The sequence below is a fragment of the Notamacropus eugenii genome, chromosome 4 (genome assembly GCF_028372415.1).
Source record: "Notamacropus eugenii isolate mMacEug1 chromosome 4, mMacEug1.pri_v2, whole genome shotgun sequence".
Taxonomy (NCBI): Eukaryota; Metazoa; Chordata; class Mammalia; order Diprotodontia; family Macropodidae; genus Notamacropus; species Notamacropus eugenii.
Genome location: NC_092875.1, coordinates 282,508,406 through 282,529,402, shown reverse-complemented (window position 1 = coordinate 282,529,402; position 20,997 = coordinate 282,508,406). Strand labels below are relative to the sequence as shown.

The window sequence follows — 20,997 nt, the reverse complement described above, 5'->3', positions numbered from 1 at the left end:
ACACACACACACACACACACACACACACACACACACACACACACACACTCTCTCTCTCTCTCTCTCTCTCTCTCTCTCTCTCTCTCTCTCTCTCTCTCACTCTCTCTCTCTCTCTCTCTGTGGAATTGTTTTAATTTGTTCTTCACAGCAGACAAGTTTCATGGAGGGAGAGAAAAGACACAACTCCATACTGTACTATGACTCCATGCTGGGGAAAAAAAAACAGACTTTGAATATGGTTCTGTGTTTCAAACACATTTTAAGAGACATTTATTGAATATGTACAGGACAGACATGGGGGATGAAGGAAGAAATATGCAGCTATTTGTTCATCAATAATCCAATTAGAATAATACTGCTTATAAGGATTTCATTCCTGTTTCTGAAATAGAAACATGTTTTCTTATAAAGAAATGTGACATCTCCTGAGGTAGCTTTTCTACTTCACTAAAATTTTCCTTCTTCATACCTAACAAGTTTTCTAATAGTTCAAGTTTCTTCACTTTTTAATTTTTGATGATCTTCAAGTCATTCTTGACTGTTTTGCCTAAGCTAACAGACTTGAGGTCATCTAGGTAGCAACAAGGTTCCAAACTCCTAAAATATTCTAGGTGATGTTTATTTACCTTCCCATGATTCCAGAGGCTCAATTACCTTACATTGCCAAGTTTCATTGTGGAAATTTGCAGACTAGAGGTGTACTAAGGATAGCCACACAGAATTCATTAGCCAGGACAGTCTTTACTTAAATATCCAATAAAAGTAACAACTTAAATTTAACTAGAATTACTTGCAAATTTAGTTTTAAGAACATCTACCAGTATAGTAACCAAAGTGGTTGAGAAATAATGAGCTAACCTTGGGTAAACATGGGAGATTAGTTTTGGCAGTGAGGGGAGAGGTTGCTAGATTGTGACTGCTGTTATGGTGGGGGAAAAAAGACATGAAGAAAAGCAGTTCTAAGCTGAGTAATATTTGAGTAAATACTAATTTTTCTATCCCCCAAATAAATAAAACATGTTATGTGTCTCAGAAAGGGAGAACATCATTACTTATAAAAGCCAAAATAGCTTCAAAATGAAGGCATAATGAGCAGAAATGCGAAACAAACATTAAGGCCAAATCAGGGGGAAAAACTTGTTTTTAGTATTACATTAGAAAATAAGCCTTTATATTTTTATCTGCAAATTTAGCTTCTTAAGAGTGAGAGAAAAGTCACCTCAAGAAAACACCTGGAATGGGCCACAATTGTAATAAAACTTACCCTTTCAATTTTAACAAAAAGTTTTACCTTTTTGAAGCTGTAAAAAATTTGGAGAGGTTAAAATATATGACTAAAATTAACATGGTTATTAATAATGTTTATGTCCTCCAATTCATGTGTTTTCATTTTGGAATGATTCTAATTATAAATGAAAGCATTACAAATTGCTAACATATTAAAATAACATACATCATCTTGTTATATTTGTAGTAAAGAAGAAAATTAGCTTACAAGTACTGACTTTTATCTTGTATCTTTACTATTGCTTTATTCTTGTTTAGGCTAATTTCTATCATTTGCTCCCACATCATAAACAGACAAGGCATTTTACTGACCAACAGTAGAATTAGTCAGCATAAGTGAGAGAAAGAAAACCAAATGTGGCAAAATCATCAAAAATGAATCTTAATAGTGCCTTTTGGATAGTAACTGTTCTTGTTATCTGAATGTCCTGTAATTAATCATATAAATTATAAGTAATCAGCTTTAGTGACTACCCTTAATAATAAAGTTACAAGTTCCTCCCAATACAGAAATATTCCATATATATATATATATATATATATATATATATATATATATATATATATATATATATATATATATATATGAATAGATAGAAGGAGATCAGGTACAATTTATTTAAAAAGTACAAGTAGAATTAAAATAACTCCAATAAAAGAAAGGGATGTGTTAGATGGGAGAAGAGGCTTTGTGCCACCATCACCCCCATATCCCTATTTTATTAAAATATCTATCTAGCATAAAATAATTGCTATTTAGTTCTATACTCTATCAACATTATATCACGGTATAGGGATAAGTAAGACTGCGACATTCAACTTCGGAACTGGGTGAAGGAAGAGGAAAGAGGTTGGGATGATTTTTTAAAAAAGGAAGGAAATGTAAAAGGTATGAAAAAGAGGAGAAGGGCTGATTTAATTTGATCTCAAGTTTCCTTTTCTAGACATGGCTAAAAAGGAGGCAGCTATACAATGCTAAAGAACTGAGTTTCTACCTCCTATACAAATAATAAGAAAAATTATTCTAGTGAAATTCTGAAGTTAATACAAACTGAAAAGGCTGCTCTAAACTAAAGTTTGTACTAGACTGTGTTGTAGTCTATTTGCACTCAGAGGGGAAGGTGTCAATCAGGAAAGCCATAATTACGTGTGCAAAAAATACTGCAAGATTTATTCTTCACTGGGCAGTTATCTTATATGCTGACAAAAGAGAATAGAGAGAAAAAGGCAGGTGTGAGTGAACAGTTTTTATTGAAACCCTCAAAGAGTAAAGAGGACCAAATGGTGAGTTTTGGTACCATAACAGAAATCCTCACCCAACTGTACCATCATTCACATGAATGAACAAACCCAAACACGACAAAATTTAAATTCCCATGGTTTTCGCTACAAGAGAATGTAAATGAACTAATCATTTTATCATAACCTTTTCTTTAATCATAAGAAAAAGAGAAGGGAATTTACATGGCATAACAAAAGATATGCAAAACTTAATGAAAACACAAGTCTCTTAAATTTCTTAAACTTATTTTTAAAGGATGCAAAATTCATTTGAAAGTATTAAATTACTTAAGCTGATTCTTTTTTATTGCAAACCGTTTAACAGCAGCCCCACCCCCATGCATGGTATTCAAAAAGAACATAGTTCTTGAGTTAGAATGACCATTATAAGTTAAAAATGTGGAAACAAATACCAAAACTAAAAAAAGGCTGGGGCTTCTTTTGGAAAGAATCTGCAAGTACCAGTATGTATAGAGAAAGAATACTAATTTTGGTTAGTTATTTCTTTACTTTTAAATACACAAACTAGAACACCTTCCAAAATAAAATACCCACAGAAGGTAATTTTAATAAGAAACATTCAAACCAGAACTAGAAAAAACATTAAACAAGAAATTTACTGGGCCAATAGTTTTTCTGTATGCTCTATTACTTCAAATATTTGGTAAGTGCTCTCCCATCTCAGAACCCAGGTTCTCTCCCATTTGGTCCTACAGTTAAAGAACATTCAGTTGTGCTGCTGAGACAATCATCTATTAGCTTCACTGAAAGAAAATAAATCTTATAAGTACTAACTATGTTGATAGACCAAGAAGGAAGAGAAGACGGGTGCTTACAAGAAAATTTAATGAAGAAAAACAATTACCAATTGGGAGAAAAACCTTACATTATAAAATAGAAAATTCTTATTCTAAAGGACTATTGCACCTATTTCACTTAACATTAGCAATCCAGGTTGAAGGCACTGCAATGTATTTCTCACTGTGAATAAATCTATTTAATCACATATGACATTTGAGTCAGCTATTACAATCAGCTGGCTTGCTGAAAAGTGCTCCCATGCTGATTTATCTCATAGAAGTCTATGTAAATTAGACAAATTTGAACTAGATGTATTTTTAAAAAACAAAATTTGTATTAAAGTGCCAAAAAGAGAGGCCCTCTGGGGGTAGAGAAGGGCTCAGGCTCTCTCTTAAGCTCTAAAGGACCAATTCCTCAGACCATGCAGAATAGCCAACATCCTGATGATATGATATGCCCTATAATATTACTGATTAAAAAAAAAAGTTTGGTAACTATACCCAAATGCCAATTGCAATTATAAACAACTATAATAGACACATTATAAAAGGTTTCATGGCTTACTTTTTTAAACACTTAGAATGGGTAAAATAGGTGCAATTTCCCTTTAAGAAAAGTGTTTTTGTTATATGCTACTGAGATTTGAATGTTCTCAACACACTGAAATAACTAGACTGATTACTTAGTAGCTGTGAAATAGCTAGAGTTATTTGCAAGTACTGTATCATTTCACTTGGATACAGTATTTGCACAGGAAGGAGAACTGTGCAACCTAAAGATATTTAAATGAAAGCCTCAGAGAAACCAACGCTATATTTACCATTAAGTTTCGGAATTGAAGTGATCACTAGGACCACAGTAAAGGAAAACATTTCCAAACATGATGTAAACATATGTGGAGTAACGTGAAACATCAAGGTATTGGGATCTACTGTATTGCTATTATCAGCTTTAACATATTTTCTTTCTACACGGCTTTTTCCTTTGAGGACAGTAATCTCTGGTGCCAGTATATTATGTTCATCATCACCATCACCATCATCATCATCATCATCATCATCATGTTATGCAGTCAAATCAGTTAATACAGATGCTTGATACTTTAAATTGTTTAAATCAATTTCTTCCAAGATATAAAATTAATGTTGATATGTAGCTAAAATTAAAGAAAAGGTAAGATGTTTTTAAAAAGAAGACAACTACAAGAATACCCAAATACGCTATATTCCCACTTATATAGCTCTGATCAATAAAACATCAACACATTCACTTAGATACTGATTTAATCCATGGATCAAGGCCATATTTCAAAGTATTTTGAGGATTCTAGGACATTGCAAAAGCTGGAGGAAAAAAGGTGAGAAACAGTATATGCTTGCTAAACAAGAACTATGTTTATTTAGCTAGTGAATCATCTAGGAGTAAATTTTTACTTCATGATAGCAATCTGTCAGGCTCGCAAAGACCCAGAAATAAGAATTAAGGATTATTTTAAATGTAGTTAGAAAGGTCATAAAAAGTCTGATTAGACTGAGGTACATTTACTCAAAACTTTGAGATTCATCAAGTGGTAGGTAGCAAACAAAATAATTCCTCAGACAAATGCACATTTTTCAGTATACATATTATAACTTGGGGGGTGGGGAGGAAAATAGGGGAAAAGGAAGAAGAATGTGCATTAACTGGTGACATCCACCAAGCTGCATATCAATATTCTGTTACACCAAACAATTTGAGACAAGGGAAATATCATTCTAATATAATTTCAGATTATATTTTGTTTGGCTAAAATATAGGTTGCTTTGCCATATTGAAAGTTTACTACAATAATTTTCACATGAACATTTAGACTTGAGTTTTAATCCAGGACTAAATATGGCATGATTTTGCTTTTAATCTGTCAAACAGCTAAAAATTGACAATTAAAAAACTACGACAAAGAAAAAGTTGAAGCAGTGTGAATCTTACATCATTGAACCACTTCTAATGGTTGTTAGTATTTAACAAATTCAAAGAGTTAATGAATCCTTGCATTCATTCAGTCTCCTGTGCCTTAGCTAGGATGCATAATTACAAAAGACAGCAGATACTGGTAAAAGCTTCAGGACAGAAAGTGCTTGACGAAGTTACAGTTCTCAAGTGTTTGGTGAGAGAGTATAAGGGCAGATGCGCTGATGAGAACCAATACAAGAAGAGTCAATTGTGTGTTAAAGTGTTCAAAGATGTCACCTTAAGCAGAAAAAAAAAAGCTTTAATAATGTCTTCTTGGACATAGGAGGCATTTCCAGAGTCTACATCATTAGTGTTGTATTTCTAGCAGGGCATCTCCGCATAGTTATTGTTTGTTTCTATTTCTCTCCTGAAAAAAAAAATAAAACACAAAATCAAGTTGTAACAAATACTTTTCATTTCAACGTGTGTAGAAACTGTCACCTTTTCTGTCTAATACAGGGACATTCTGCATACTGCTGCCCAAACCAACATTTTCCAATGTGGTCGTTAACACGTTATAGCCAAATGCCCAAAACATAATTACTGTGCCACAGTAATAATGATTATATTTAAGGGCTATACAGTTATATAACTTCTGCTTCATTAGCATAGCTGCAAACATCAGTAAAAACTTATTTTAAAAAAATATGGGTTGAAGTCCAACCCTGACTTCAAATTTTGTGTGACCCTGTCACTTGTATGACCAAGTCACTTAAAGTATCAGAGTCTCAGGCAACTCTCTAAGACTATTTATTTACCCTCTAACCCAGCAATACACCACTACTAGGCCTATTTTCCAAAGATGATTAGGTAAAAAGGAAAAGAATCAATATGTTCTAAAATATTCACAGTAGCTTTCTTTGTGGCAGCAAAAAACTAGAAATTGCAGGGATGCCCATAAATTGGGGAATGGCTGAACAAAGTTATACTATCATGACGGAATACTGCTGCTGTAAGAAATGATAAGCTCACTGATTTTAGAAAAACATGGAAAGACTTGCACAAAATTAATGATGGGCAAAATGAGCAGAACCAATAGATACTGTACACAGTAAAAGCATTATTGTTTTAAAAATGACTGAGGGTTTTACCTATTATAAATACCCCAACTAACTATAAAGGACATATGAAGAAAGATTCTATCTGAATCCAGAGAAAGAACTGATAAATAGAAACATGTATACAATAATTTTACATATACATACACCTATCTGTACATAATGGTGGCTATCTCTAGGGTGGGGGGGTAGGGAAGAATAAAAGAAAAAAATTTACATGACAACTTTGTTGTATATTTAAAAGGAACAGGAAGTTATACATAGTAATTTGCAGTTTCATGTGCAATCATCTTTTTTTATTATGTTATGGTAATGTTTGCTTTATTCCATAAATAAGAAAGAAATAAAGAAAAAGGAAGGAAGGAAAGAAGGAAGGACTAAGTTGCAGAACAGGTACTGATATGCATTGGTAGAAGGAAGACTTTCTCAGCTGGGATCTTTCAATATTGCTGAAATCACAAATCACATCAAAACCAAAAACAAATCGACAAGGCCCTCGTTACATTTACAGTACAGTTCCTAAATAACTAAATGCTCATATAATATTTCTGTTAACATACTTTTAAGTACCAAATATACTTGGAGGGTAGGGTGAAGAGTCTCAAAACCTTCTCAGATGAGGATCTGTAAGAAGAACTAGGGATAATTAGGAGGCATGTAGATATAGCATATGAAGACAGGAAGAAATTATTTTTGTTTTACTTGTAAACTGGAGGACAGAACTAGGAATCCACAGATGAAAATTAAGGAGAGGAATATTTTGGCATGATAATAGGGTAAAGTCATTTTTAGTCTTCTAAAGTCAGTCTCTTTGTCATTTAAATCTGATCCTGGACACTTTCCTAGCTGTGTAACCTTGGGCAAATCACTTAACCTGTCTGCCTTAGTTTTCAATAACTGTAAAATGGGGTTTAATAATAGCACTTGCCAGTAGAACTGTTATGAGGATCAAGGGAGATGATATTTGTAAAAAATGTTTCAACAGTGCCTGACACATAGAAAATGCTTAACAAATGCTGACATCAAGCTGCTATCCCATATAATTTAAGATTCAGTTGCATTTTGGGGAGAAGGTAATCAATAAGGGCTTGAGTATTCACAAAAGAATTCATGAAGGTGAACCAACTCAAGCTAGTCCTTGAAAGATAGAAAATATCATCAATACCATTAACATTAGCAGTTAACACCTACAGAATGGCTTATAAAATGCTGTGTGTACATCATCTCACTGAGCCTTACAACAACCCCTTTGAGGAACACACACTACAGGTGTTAGAATTTAGACAGATAAAGGAGAAAATCAAAAAATTACTGTTACATCGAGCTAAGAATCATTGAAAAATAGTTGATAATGGTCTGAAGGGAGTACACTGGGAAGGAGTAGGAACTAAAGGACAGTCCTAGTACAGAAGAAGAGGATGCTGGAAAGCCCTGAAAGTGAGAATGAAGAATAGTTTTGCATTTTCATATTATGACCAAAATAAAAAAAAAACAGTATTTCTTCATTCAAACAACTTTATACAATTGAAACAATGCATCTTTAACTTATACCCATTCATTACATTAAATATTCTATTCTAATTCTTACAGACAACTAAAATTTTGTTATTGCAAATGCAACAGACTGAGAAGGCATCAATACTGAATTTCTCTGCCAAATCAATCTGACACTAGGACTTAAGCATTCTTCAATCAATTCAGATTTTCTGCCAAGGGACAGTGCAGTCTGTTTCACTTTGAAATTTATCATGAGCAATGATATTATTAAGCTTTGGGTAGTGTTTTTCTACTATGCATAGTGATTAATTAGCATCTGAATGAAAAGTACAGAAGAATTCAACAGCTGGTTAATGATAACTGCTAGCTATAAGCCACATGGCAAACAGATTTTTCTCTCATGCAAAAAGCATTTGTTACATATATTACCAAAATGGAATAGAAGAAAGCAATAAAAGAAAAATCATAACATCTACATATGTTCACAGAGAATTGAAAAACTTGTGTAGCATAAAAACACTAGGGAGTGTCCTGTTTCTCTTCTATGTGCATTCTAAATTCACAATTATTTACCTACTTCTTATAAGGATTTTACTAATCTGTTACACTTAAGAAATAAAAGAAAGGCAGTGTGGTACATTGGAAAGAGCATGAGATTTGGAGCAACCCCATGGATGTTCAAAATAAGTGTGACCTTGGGCAAGTCATTTTACCTCCCTGTCAGAATTTAATGCTGACTCAGATGCTTACTAGTTACACAACTCTTTTGGTTGTTCAGTTGTTTCAGTCATGTCTGACTCTCCATGACCCCATTTGGGGTTGGCAAAGATACCAGATGATTTGCCATTTCCTTCTATAGCTCACTTTATAGATGAAGAAACTTAGGCAAACAGGGTTAAGTGACTTTCCTAGGGTCACACAGTTAGCATGTGTCTGAGGCCACATTTGAACTCAGGGAGAAGAGTTTTCCAAACTCCAGGACCCAAACTCTTATCTACTGTGCCACCTAGCTGCCCTAAATTTGTTCTTTAGTCATTTTCAATTACGTCCAACTCTTTGTGACCCAATTTGAGGTTTTCTTGGCAAAGATGCTGGAGCGGTTTGCCATTTCCTTCTCCAGCTCATTTTACAGATGAGGAAACTGAGGCAGAGTTAAGTGACTTGTCTAGGGTCACACAGTTAGTAAATGTCTGAGGCCACATTTGAACTCAGGTCTTCCAGTTTCAGGCCTAGTACTCTAGCTGCTATGCCATCTAGCTGCGCCATCACATGGCAATAGACAAGTCTTTTATTTTGTCTCAAATTTTCTCATTTGTAAAATGATGGGATACCACCTACTTCACACAGTTGTAAGGATCAAAAATGGTGTAAGTAAAGTGCTCTGTAAACCTTAAAAAGTGCTATATAAATGTTAGCTATTATAATTTATCTATCTGGACTCCAATTTCCTTATCTGTAAAATAAGGAAATTTGAAAGAATAAGCCTATAAAGGTCCCATTTAGCTCTAAACCTATGGTCTTATGATCTATTTCCACTCTCAACCAAGGTCAATAATAAAAAAAGTTCATTAGAATCTATACCTCTGTTATTGATCAAATCAGAAGGAAACTGTTTCAAGGAAGACATAAGGTCAGTCAATAAAAATTTATGAAGTGCCTATTACGTGACAGGCATAAACTAAGCATTAGGGATACAAAAAGGCAAAAGACAGTCCCTATCCTCAAGGAGCTGTTAAGGAGGAAAGAATAAGGAAACAAACATGCATTAACAAGTTATACAGGATGAGTAAGAAATAAGTATGAAAGGAAAGCACTATAAAATTAAGAAGGGTTCTTACAGGAAATGGGATTTTAGTTGGAAAGTCAGGGGACATAGAGAAGCAGGGAGAACATTCCAGGTAAGGGGGTGGGGCAGCCAGAGAAAATGCTTGGAGCTAAGAGAGTATCTTCTACGTTGGAACAATTAGGAAACCAGTGTCACTGGTAGGTACATGGTGGAGAATAAGGATGTATAAAGACTGGAAAGGTAGGAGAAGGCTAGATTATGAGGGGCTTTGAATGCCAAACAGCATTTGTATTTGATCCTGGAAGTGACAGGGAGGCACTGAGTGGGAAGAGGATGGGGAAAGGGAACCTACATGGTTGGGCCAGCACTTTTAAGAAAATCACTTTGGCTGGTGGCTGGAAGATAAGACTGGATTTCAAGCATAAGGTAATGAAGGCCTACAGAGGAGTACTGGAAGTTGCCAGAAGAGAAAGGGGAATGTTTGAGTTAACAGCATGTGCTTCTACAACAAATTTTGATTACAGCAATATGGCTAAAAATCATAGAACAGTAATTTCTAGCCTTTTATTACACAGTATAGATAATATGCTCATGTAACTTTCTCAGAAAAGTTATATGAAAAATGTCTAAGGCCATTTACAACTCATTTTCTTACAAATAAAACTGTTTAGGCTAATCTTAACTAATGGAGAAGAGTTATTTAAACATGGAAATCTTTTTTTCCACGGTACCATCAACTACAACAAATTTCAGTTAAAACTAAATAGATATCTGTTACATAAATTTTAAACTACAGCACACCAAAGGGGAAGTACAATTAACCAACATGATTAAACATCAACTATGTTCAGTTACTTTGCACTTGGATTTATCCTTAATGAATAATTATTTTATAGCTGAAGTTCTTTCTGCATATGAAATATTATTTTTTTTATTTTGCACTGTAGTTCAATTAAGTTACATTAAATAAAATGCCCTGTTCCAGGCCCCAAAGACAGTAAAACAAACAAAAAGATAGTTCCAGTCATAAGTAGCTCTGGTTACATGCAATTCTAAATTCATTCCAAATGAAAAACTATTTGAGAACTGGAAAAACAGGAAGGTGCATCTTTCTTTTATTGCCTAAACAAAGATTAATTGGCTAATAATATTTTAAGTTTTTTGTGTTAACTGACAGTTGAAGGAATCTTATTTTTAAGATACCTTTTAATATGTTAAGATACTTTATAAGTGAGTTTAAATAATGCTCATTGCATTAAAGTATTTGTTGTTGAACAAAAATATTTAGAAACAAACTTATTTCTGAGTGTACTTAAGTTAAATCTAAAAGTATTTTGTTTTGGAATTACAACTGGACTTCTATTATGGTAAAAGAAAAAAAAAGAAAATACAAAGACTTCAGTTTTAGTAAACAAAATAAATCCTCACTACCTTATCTGTGTCCTGTAAAATTACTCTGCTCCAACAAAATCACCATGTGTGTCTGAGTGTAAATCTAAAAATAAACCTTATACTCACCATTTAAAAAAAAAATTCAATTTATACCAAAGCATCTATGCACTATGTGGTTTATGTATATGAGGGGATAGAGCAGAGAGTAGAGACATTTTTTCCTTCTTGGGGAAGAAGGCAGGTGATATGTAAACAAAAGAAAGCAATAAAAACCTATGTTTCAGAAGTTAATCTATTTAATTTTTCAGTAAAGCTACTGAAAGTTTTGATAATATAACTTAAAATTTGTGGCATGTTTTATAAGTGTGGCTATCATAAAGTTTGACTACAAAATTGTTTTCTAGGGAAAAATCGACATTTTATGATGGAAATCAATGGAAAAAACAAGATCTGATTCCAAAATTCATTTCAGTCAACTTGTTGAAAGAAACAATTGCACATAGTGAGTCATACCTTAAGAAATAAGGTGTGGTAGAGTAGCCTGGTATCTAAATTCTGTTTTCTCACACCTGAGACCATAATTTTGCTGGTGGGAAGGTAGTGATATATGCCTACAGAGGCTCTCTCTGTATTTCCCGTAGCAGTAGCTGGGAGTGCTGTGTCTTCTATAGATAGAATTGGCAGGCAAAAAAAAAAAGTTTTAGTACACACCTCAAAGAAAAGTATTACTTAGAAACTGTGTTATCACAGTAAATCTGAGTTCCTATGTATCAACTTCACCTCATAAATAAGTAAAAAATGCTAAAGATTCTAGAAGACAGTGTTCCATGTGTTACTAAAACACTGTAACATATTTTGGTAATGTGTAACTGAAGAGAATAGCAATTTAAAAAGGATAACCTTGAAAAAAAATGCTGGGTAGAAAGTGTACAAATCTGTAACTTTCACAGTAAAAATGTCATGTTTACTTTTAAGGACAAGAATCCTAATACTTTCTGAAGAGTCAGTATTTGTCAGGTTTTTACAAAATCACAAGCCAATGACATTTTAATTTTTTTGTTTCATGGCAATGAGTGTGCCTGATTTGGATGATGGGGCCTTGGAACACTGGTCACAGAAGCTGACTGTGTCTTACTGAAAGCCTTCATTGCATGTAGAATCTTCCAAAGGCCACTTCTACTGGCATACCCTTAGAAAAGGAGGGGTTATGTCAATGATACAACGAAGAATAGGAGATGAGCACTAACCATTTGTGTATATAATAAATAACTAGAAAAGTATAAACCCTGACACAATAACTTATAGCTATGCATCATTCACATTTATATTCTCAAAGGTATACAGAAATCAAAGGAAGAAATTTGAGACCTGAATCCAAGTTTTCTGACTTCCAGTTGAAGTTCTTTCTGCCACATCATGCTGCTTCCATGATAATGTGTGGTACAAATGATAAGGCTTAGCTAAGCTTGGAGTCAATCATATCTAGATTTCTGCACTGCTTCTGACATAACATGATCAAGTGACAACTTCTCAATGTCACAGGAAACTCTCTAAAAACTAAGTCACAGAGCTGTCAGCTTTAGTAAAGGGTATTTCCTTACCCTGATAACATCACAAATCTAAAACAAGGAAGTTCTTAGTAATAAGTTATTTTAAAAGTTTTTTTGTTTTTTTTTTTTAACTCGGAAGCTTAACTACAGTGATACAATTAACTGTCAGAAATGAAATTGGTTATGTTAGGGGGAAAGGGACAGAAGTTCATAAACATTAAAGAAGGATGGCACATATTTGTGGTTGTATTTTTAAAATATCTCCATTCAAAGATTCTATTTGCTTCCACTTAGTTGAGGGTAAATACCCCCAACCTTAGGTAAACTCATGCCTCCTTTCTCTACTTTTTCTTTCCTTTCATGCTACAAGTATCTCTTCCAAATTTAAAGCCCAAATAAATGCCTTCCTACTAATTTCACACCATAAAAACCAAGAAGTCTGATCTCAGATTAGCACTTGCACCTACCAAGTCTTACTTTTAATCTCAGTTTAGGGAGCTGCTGCTATGTAGATTAACTTGTATCATTCATCAATAACTTCTTCCAATCCTAGAATTTCTAATGACCCCAAGATTTTTTCTTTGACCTGATGCAAGGTCATTCATATCTCTGGGCCTTAGAGTCACATCTGCAAAATGAAGATGGGAGAAGTACTGGTCTAGCTGGCCTCTGAGATCCCTTTCTAATTCCCTATCAGACCAGTACAACTTGGCAGTAGATAGGAAACCAAAATTAAAATAGGAAACCAAAATTAAACTTCTTTGGGCTGTGGATAGGTTTTTAGTATCTCCCTTTCCAAATAAAGTAAATGACTAAACTATTTTGTAAATAAACAGTATTTTTAAAAAAAGGTGACATTTCAATAAACATCAATTAATTATACTTATTCCTTAAGATTTTTATCTTAAAACTGATCCTCTCAGACTACAGACAGACTGATAATGACTGGTTGCCATAGGTCATGTGACAAACAGATGAAAGTACAAATTGGCAACCCACCCACCAAGTTACATGACAGGCACAATAGTGACTACTGGAAGATGGGTTAAGTAGACTATGGACAAAGTACTTACTACATCTTTACCTTCTTTTACATCCTCAACATTTTCTGCTGGTTGCCTGAAACCCTTTGGCAGGCTCCATGTTGTGGGCTGCATGCTGTGCAGGTCTGTTCTATATCTAGAATCCTTCTCCTGTTCCCTTTGGCCATTCTCTAACATCTTCCTTAAAGTCTCTTCCAGAACTAAATCTATGATGAGTCCTATGAATCCTCTTCTATTTTAAATAAAATATCCAGGGAAAACCTTTTGCCTCATTCGGAGTATTTGCTATTAAGGTTCCTAAGCGTTCAATATAATTTCTACCTCTAAAAACAAAACTTCTGACAAAGAAATTATTTTAACACATCACATGGAATTAACATTATCACTATAATCAGACAATGAATCCTTTATTTGGAAATCTTCCATTCTATTAAAAAATAAATTTAAAAAAAACAGCCCCTTACTTTAGTTTGACATAGTTTTTAAATCACTGCAGAGGACCCTGTGTTCAATTTACAATGGTATTTATTTTTGTTCAATAATCAAAAGCTGATCTAGGATAAAAACAAATAAAAGCTATGCAAGACTTGGAAGTGAATAAGAAACCTCCGTCTAAACTCTTCATCTCCAGTTTATATTTCACAACTGCTTACTAAAAAAAAATACAAGAAATAACAACTCTTAAGTTCTAAAAAATATGGCCCTCATAGATATCATAGAATTTCCTTAAGTCATTCATAAAAGGAGAGGTGTAAAGAACTTTAGACTATTTTCTCTATTCCAACCTTTTACAACTACAGAAAAACTGGCAAAGAAATTTCAAATGATATGATCAAGGACAGAGTTTGTACTCCAATCCAAATGTCCTAATTTCCAGATCAGTGAATTTTCTACTATTTTAGCAAACTTAAGTTTAGTAACAGCTTAGTAAACTGTCATTATCTGTAGATGAGTTTGGCTAGCAAAGGGAATAGATAAAAAGCCAGCACTAGCAGTCAGACAGGCCTGGGTTCAAGTCTTATCTCTGACACATACTGTATAGCCATCAGCCCAGTTTAGGAAACTCTTTCTAAGCACCAGAATTGCAGAGTCCTAGAAGAAATTTAAAATTTGGATCCCAGGACCAGGTCTCAAATTTTTTAAAGTATTACCTGACCAATGGAGACACAAAAACACTGTATTTCAGCAAACTTTAAGCTTGTATGACATTTTTTAAAAAGATTAGTACTGTTGATTCATTTCATTTTTAAATCAGATATATCTAGTATTTCATTCTTTTTCAGGGAAATTGAAAGACATAAATGACAAATTTGTCACAAGGTACAAGTATTTACAGAAAAGCTTAGCATATAGCAAATGTTTAAAAATGTAAATGATAGACACTAAGAAATTTCCCCCCTTTATCATTTTCAAAATTACAAAGACTGATGGGGAAGAATAGGTGACAATGGAGTACGTGGGTATTTCTATATTTATATACATGTTATGGACTTATTTCAGGTACAGTGAAAAGAATACTACTGGACTGGAATTAAGAGGATCAGAGCTTTAGGAATATCCCAAGTTGTTTAATCTTTCTGGTCTTATATCTTCCTCATCTATAAAACAAGAGTATTATACTAGACCAGGATAGGGAACCTGGGGCCTTAAGGCCACAAATGGCCCTTTAGGTCCTCAAGTGTGGCCCTTTGAATGAATCTAAATTTCACAGCACAAATCCTCATGATAAAAGAATTTGTTCTGTAAAACTTGTACTCAGCCAAAAGGCCATACCTAAGGACCTAGAAGGCCACATTGAGGCCGCAAGTTTTCCACCCAGACACTAGACCAAGGATTCTTTATTTTGTGTCATGCACACCTTTGACAATACAGTGAGCAGATAGACCCCTTCTCAGAATAAGGGGAGAGGAGATAAGCATTTATATAGCACTTACTATGTGTCAGGCACTGTGTTAAGCACTCTACAAATATCTCATCTGATCCCCAAAACATACAGGATTACACTGGGGAAAAAAAATCACCAAGTTCTTTAAGAACCCATGATCTCCAAGGTCATCCTACCTACCAAAAGTCTACAATCCTAAATGCTGATTTGGAAATAGATAGCTATGCCCACACAGGAAAGGAATAGCTTTCCCCAAATTATGAGACTTTAGCATGTCAATTTGCAAGTGAAATTAATTTCGGGTATTTTCAGTCGTGTTTGTCCTTCTCTGCCAAAGAAGACCATGCCATCACACTTGACTTTTGTTTTGAGTGAGGGAGGGCTGTGCAGGTCACCAGTCTCACTTCTCCAGAGCCATCTGAATCTAGTGTCCTGATATTCCTCAGAATGACTGGAAATGACCCAGGATGCACCTTGGCTCTTCAGGCCAAGGTCTTTGCAGGTAGTCATTTAGGATGAAGCAACACCAGTTCATTGAATAGGCCTGTTTAAGAAGTGTCCAGGGCATGGCCCCTTTAATGAGGTCCAGAAAAACAAAGACTTTTATCAGGCTGGGTGGGAAACAGCAACAGTTACTGTTGATAATCACTGTAAAGGAGTCTGTGGCAGGGGCCCAATGGGGTCCCAGTTTCACAGTGCAGTAGGTTTAGGGTTTTGGGAGAGGGCAGGACAGTAGACAGGGCATGACAGGGGAAGGGAGGGAAGAGGAGGGGAGAAGAGCCAGTAAAACCCAAGTCAACTGGGCAACTTTTGGCCATCTAGTCATCCTGAGGAATATCAGATATTTTCAATAGGCATTCATTAAATACCTATTGTGGTAAACCTCTGCATTAGGCTAGTGATACAGAGATAAAACAAGATAGACACTGACCTCAGGGAGCTCAAACTTTAGGGAGTATAGTCTTGGAACACAAATAGTTTTATGTGATAAATGCAAAGATGGTATCATAAAGTCCTATGAGAAATCTAAGGAATGAGAGATTCATTTAAGCAAGGAGGTTAGAAAAAGCTTCCCTGAGGAGAATGGTTATGGGTCTTGAAGGAAAGGAGATTCAGTAAGAAATGCTTCAGGTTAGGGAGAATGAGGACTGAAAAAAGTACTATGAGGGGATAAGTAATTAGCCAAGAGGAGAAAAGTTGGCATCAAGTCAGACTGCAATGGATTGGGGAGTGAATGGGTGAAGAAGTAAAGGTGACATGAAGAAATTAGTTTGGCAAGAGAGAGAAAAATCACAGCTTGGGGGAGATGAAGAGTAAGGTCATGCATGTGAATGGTGCTTTTTTTTTCTTTAGGAGAGAGACCAAAGGATATCTATACCGTATATAAGATAACAGGGAAGGAGTCAATAAAAAGGAAGAATGAAGAATTGGTGGGAGAAATTAGCAGAAGATGGTGATCAAGAACACAGGAGCCACTTTTCCTCTGAGATCTGAGGAAAGGAGAGAGTAAAGAAAAAGACAGTAGGAGAGTTAATGGGGGCAAAAGAAGAATAAAACACAAAGATGATCTTAGATCTTGGCATTATGAACAGTATATTGGACTTGATTCACAGGACCAGGGCAAGTCACTAAATCTTTTGGAGCCATTTACTCATCTGTAAAATAGGAACAGGAAGTACCCGAAGTACTTACGATGATGAGAAGATGATAAGATGAGAAAAATGTGTTACAAAACTTTAAAAACCTGAGTTATTTCTATTATATACCACTAGGACAGAATTATTTTTTAAAGTTTACTTTCAAAAAGAACTAGAACTTGGAAGAAAAATGTGTATTTTTACTTCAGTGAAAAGAAGTCTGGGAGTACTTATTTTGGTAAACTGTCTTAATTTTTTTTTCCTCTAAGAAAGTTAGGAGGCTATGGGGAAAAAAGTTTTTTTAAAACTGTTTTTTTAAGAGGTTAACTGTAGTAAATCTCTCTTAAAATGGTAAATATGAAAAATTATCAAAGAGAATAAAACTATTAACATGCTAAAGTATATATAAACTCAGAATTTCCTGAGTGAAAACTAAATGCCAAATGTTTTTAAATTTTCATCTTAATTCTCAAAATGTCTTTCCAATCAAACCCTCAAAGCCACTTGCAGGAGTTTATCAGGATCTCATTATGTCCATCAACAAGTGTTCATTAAAGGTTTAATACATGCTATATAGATACTATGCTAAGTGGTAGATACTAATACAAAGAATGAAATAATCTCTATTATTAAGGAAATTACATTCTAATGGGGAAATAAGTACACATAAGAATATGAATAGCATTAATATAAAGTTAAGAAATGCAAACATACAAAGTAGTTTTGGTGGAGGTATAAAGTGTTTGGGTTAAATGTCAAAAGAAGAGAAGAGAACCCAAGGTAGAAAATAAGAAAGAAGTATGAATGTACAGCCACGTGGAACAGCCAGTCCAAAAACTATGTGTGAAGAACAAAAAAGAAAGCCAGGTTGTCTAAACTGGAGAATTATAGAAAAGAGGAGTAATGTACAACAAAAGTAGAGAGACAAACACAAATCAGGACATGAAGGACTTCAAAAGATAAAAAAGAGTTTATATTTTATCCTTGAAGAAAAAGGTAACTACTAGAATTGGTTGAGTATGGAAGTCACATGGTCAGACCTGCACTTCAGAAAAATTATTTTGGCAGAAGTGTATAGGATGAAGTGAAGTGATGAGTTAGATGATAACTATCTGAGTATAGAGAAGAGATTCTATGGAGTTAGAAACCACAGTATCTGCTCAATGACAGAATGTGCAGGGTGAGGTAGCGTGAAGAGTCCAAGATAATGCCAAGGTTATGGACCTGGGGGGTGGGGAGGGCGGGCCTGGAAGTGTGGTAGTACTTTCAAGAGAAATAGGAAGAGGAAGGTATAGAAGGTAAAGATAATGCATCCAATTTTAGACATGTTGAATTTAAGGTATCTCTGGAATATCTCATTTAAAATGTCCAAGAGTCAAGAGCTGACAAGGGACTAAAGCTCAAATGAGACAGTGGAACTTCACAGATCTGAAAAGAATCTACATAGAAATGATAGTTAAAATCTGGCCTCAGACACTTACTAGTTGTGTAACCTTGGGTAAGTCAGTTAACCTTTATCTGCCTCAGTTTCCTCATCTGCAAAATATGAATAATAACAGCATCAACCCCCTGGGGTTGCTGGGAAGATAAAACAAAATGTGTAAAGCACTTGGCAAACTTTAAAGGTCTATATCAATGTTAGCTATTTCTATTATAATTTTATTATTGAAACTGCTCACCCTGAGATTATTATTTCAACTGTTAGGCCTGATGTCTATCACTACCCATCGTTTCTTGACCTCTCTGCCACCTCTGACACCCCTCCCCAAATAATCTCTCCTCTCCAAGTTTTCTTTATGCTGATTTTCCCAGGCTTTTCTCCTACCTGCCTGGCTATGAAGTCTCCTTTGCTGGATCATCATACATGTCTTATGGCAGACCTGCACAACTTGTGGCCTACTGGCCACTTACAACCCATAGGCCTCTTGTAGCATGCCAAAGGATTTCCTCTGCGTACAAAGGATATTTTGCTCTACATTTTTCACTGGCCATCCAAAATCCTTTCGCAAGCTGCAAGGGGAGCAAGGGCCGTAAGAAGCTCACAGGCTGCAAGTTATACAAACCTGTCCTACAGCCTAACTGGGTGTACCCAGGGTTTTGTACTGGGTCCCTTTTTCTCTTTATATTCCCTTACTTTTGCATCTCATCAACAACTATATACAAATGACTCAGGTCTTCACAAATCAGTAAGAAAGATGAATTTTGGGGAAAAAGATAATTCTCTTTTCCATATGTAGAGTTTAAGATACTTAAAACATAAGAATTGTGTGAACCAAACTGACTTCGTCTTCCAAAACTGACTACAATTTGAGACTAGGGTTTCATTTTCCACTCTCCCCCTCCCATTTTCCTGTCTCACACCTGGTAAAGTTCCAAAATGTGCTCTCCCCCTACCAAATCATAAAGTCCCTAATCTTTTCTCCAATAAGAAATCAGATTACTTAATCTTACATCCTGATTTATGTCCTGTTTATTGTTTTCTTATAAACCTATAAAATTTGTGCAAAGTCCGTTTTCAGGGTCCAGTGTCTACAGAGGAGCCTGCTCCCAATTTGTTGTGCAACTACAGGCCTTGCCAATAAGTTCAAATCTGTTTCCTCAGTTACTGCTGATTTCACACTCCCATTTTTTGGTGAGCCAGCTAGGATTCCCCTGGGATAGCTTTTTGGAAGAACACTGCAGTGTGATGTGGTCAATTTTTCACTGAGGGATTTATTCAGGGAAGATGGCCCCAGAGTCACTTCTCCTCAATCTCAAATTCTTCTCAGCTATAATGAGAGGTAAAAATCTTCCCAGCCCATTGATTTCTTTCCCTCAGGCAGGGCTATTGAGAGACGCTGGTTTCCTACAAAGGCCCACACCTTTTGCTGATTGCCAGCACTGGGTCAGAAGGGGTTGTGCCCTCTGGCTCTGAAAAGAGTATATATACTCTGAGAGGAGGTTCTGCTTTGGGGCTTAGTTTTAGAAGAAAGTTTGTGAGCCAGATGAGACTCTGGGAAGCTGCTAAGCAGCCTTTGGCTTTGAAAACCCAAATGTTGGTTTTTCTTTCTTCTCTGGTAACTATGTGTATCTATTTTCTTTTCTTTCCTGAGAATAGACTACTGAACAGCCATCTTAAGAACATGCCCAACCTTAGAGACAATTTTTGGGAGTATGAGAGTTTGGTCAGAACTGCCTGGAGGAAGACCTTGTGAGCCTACCTGAGCATTCCACAAATAGGACATTACGTGTATATATATATATATTATATATATATATATATATACATATATATGTGTGTGTGTGTATATATATGTATATATATATGTATATGTATATGTAAAATGGACAAGACAAGTGGAAGCCTGTTGAATGTAATTAAAGTGTTTGTTGACTCCTCAAAAGTAGACTTTCCCTTCATAAATGCAGATCTAAGAACCTGTGATAGCAGGCCCCCTGTCTATGTCGGGGTGCTTACTGATAACATGAGCTAAGAGATAAGATCAGACATTGCTAGTGAAGGTAAGATGCCACATTATTGAGAAAGGTAAGCCCCCACATTGTTGGGGTAGAAGATAGCTCTGGGAAGTCCCTTTAAGGGCATAAGTTAAGCCTCTTCACAGTAGAAGTGTCCTTAGGAAAATAAGGGTAAACCTCTACATTGTTGGGGAACTTATGGGATCTAGTAGTAAGCGTACCCATGGGAATTCCACCAGATTTTTTTTTTTTGCCTTGGGACTAGAAGAATGTGCTATATAAAACTGTGTAAAATATAGTTTAAAACTGCAAGTGATTCAGATGATAATGTA

General features: G+C 35.1%; 1 protein-coding gene across 4 annotated transcripts in view; it reads right to left on the bottom strand.

Annotated features, from left to right (window-relative positions):
- Nucleotides 1-2,521: 2,521 nt before the first annotated feature.
- YTHDF3 (YTH N6-methyladenosine RNA binding protein F3) overlaps nucleotides 2,522-20,997 on the bottom strand; it is a 46,464-nt gene continuing 27,988 nt past the window's right edge. For 2 of the 4 annotated variants that reach the window (XM_072604677.1, XM_072604678.1), the window contains one exon: nucleotides 5,743-11,759. In XM_072604677.1, coding sequence (XP_072460778.1) covers nucleotides 11,706-11,759 — 54 coding nt within the window. In that variant the 3' untranslated portion in view covers nucleotides 5,743-11,705. The other 2 variants (XM_072604676.1, XM_072604675.1) reach the window with 2 other exon arrangements.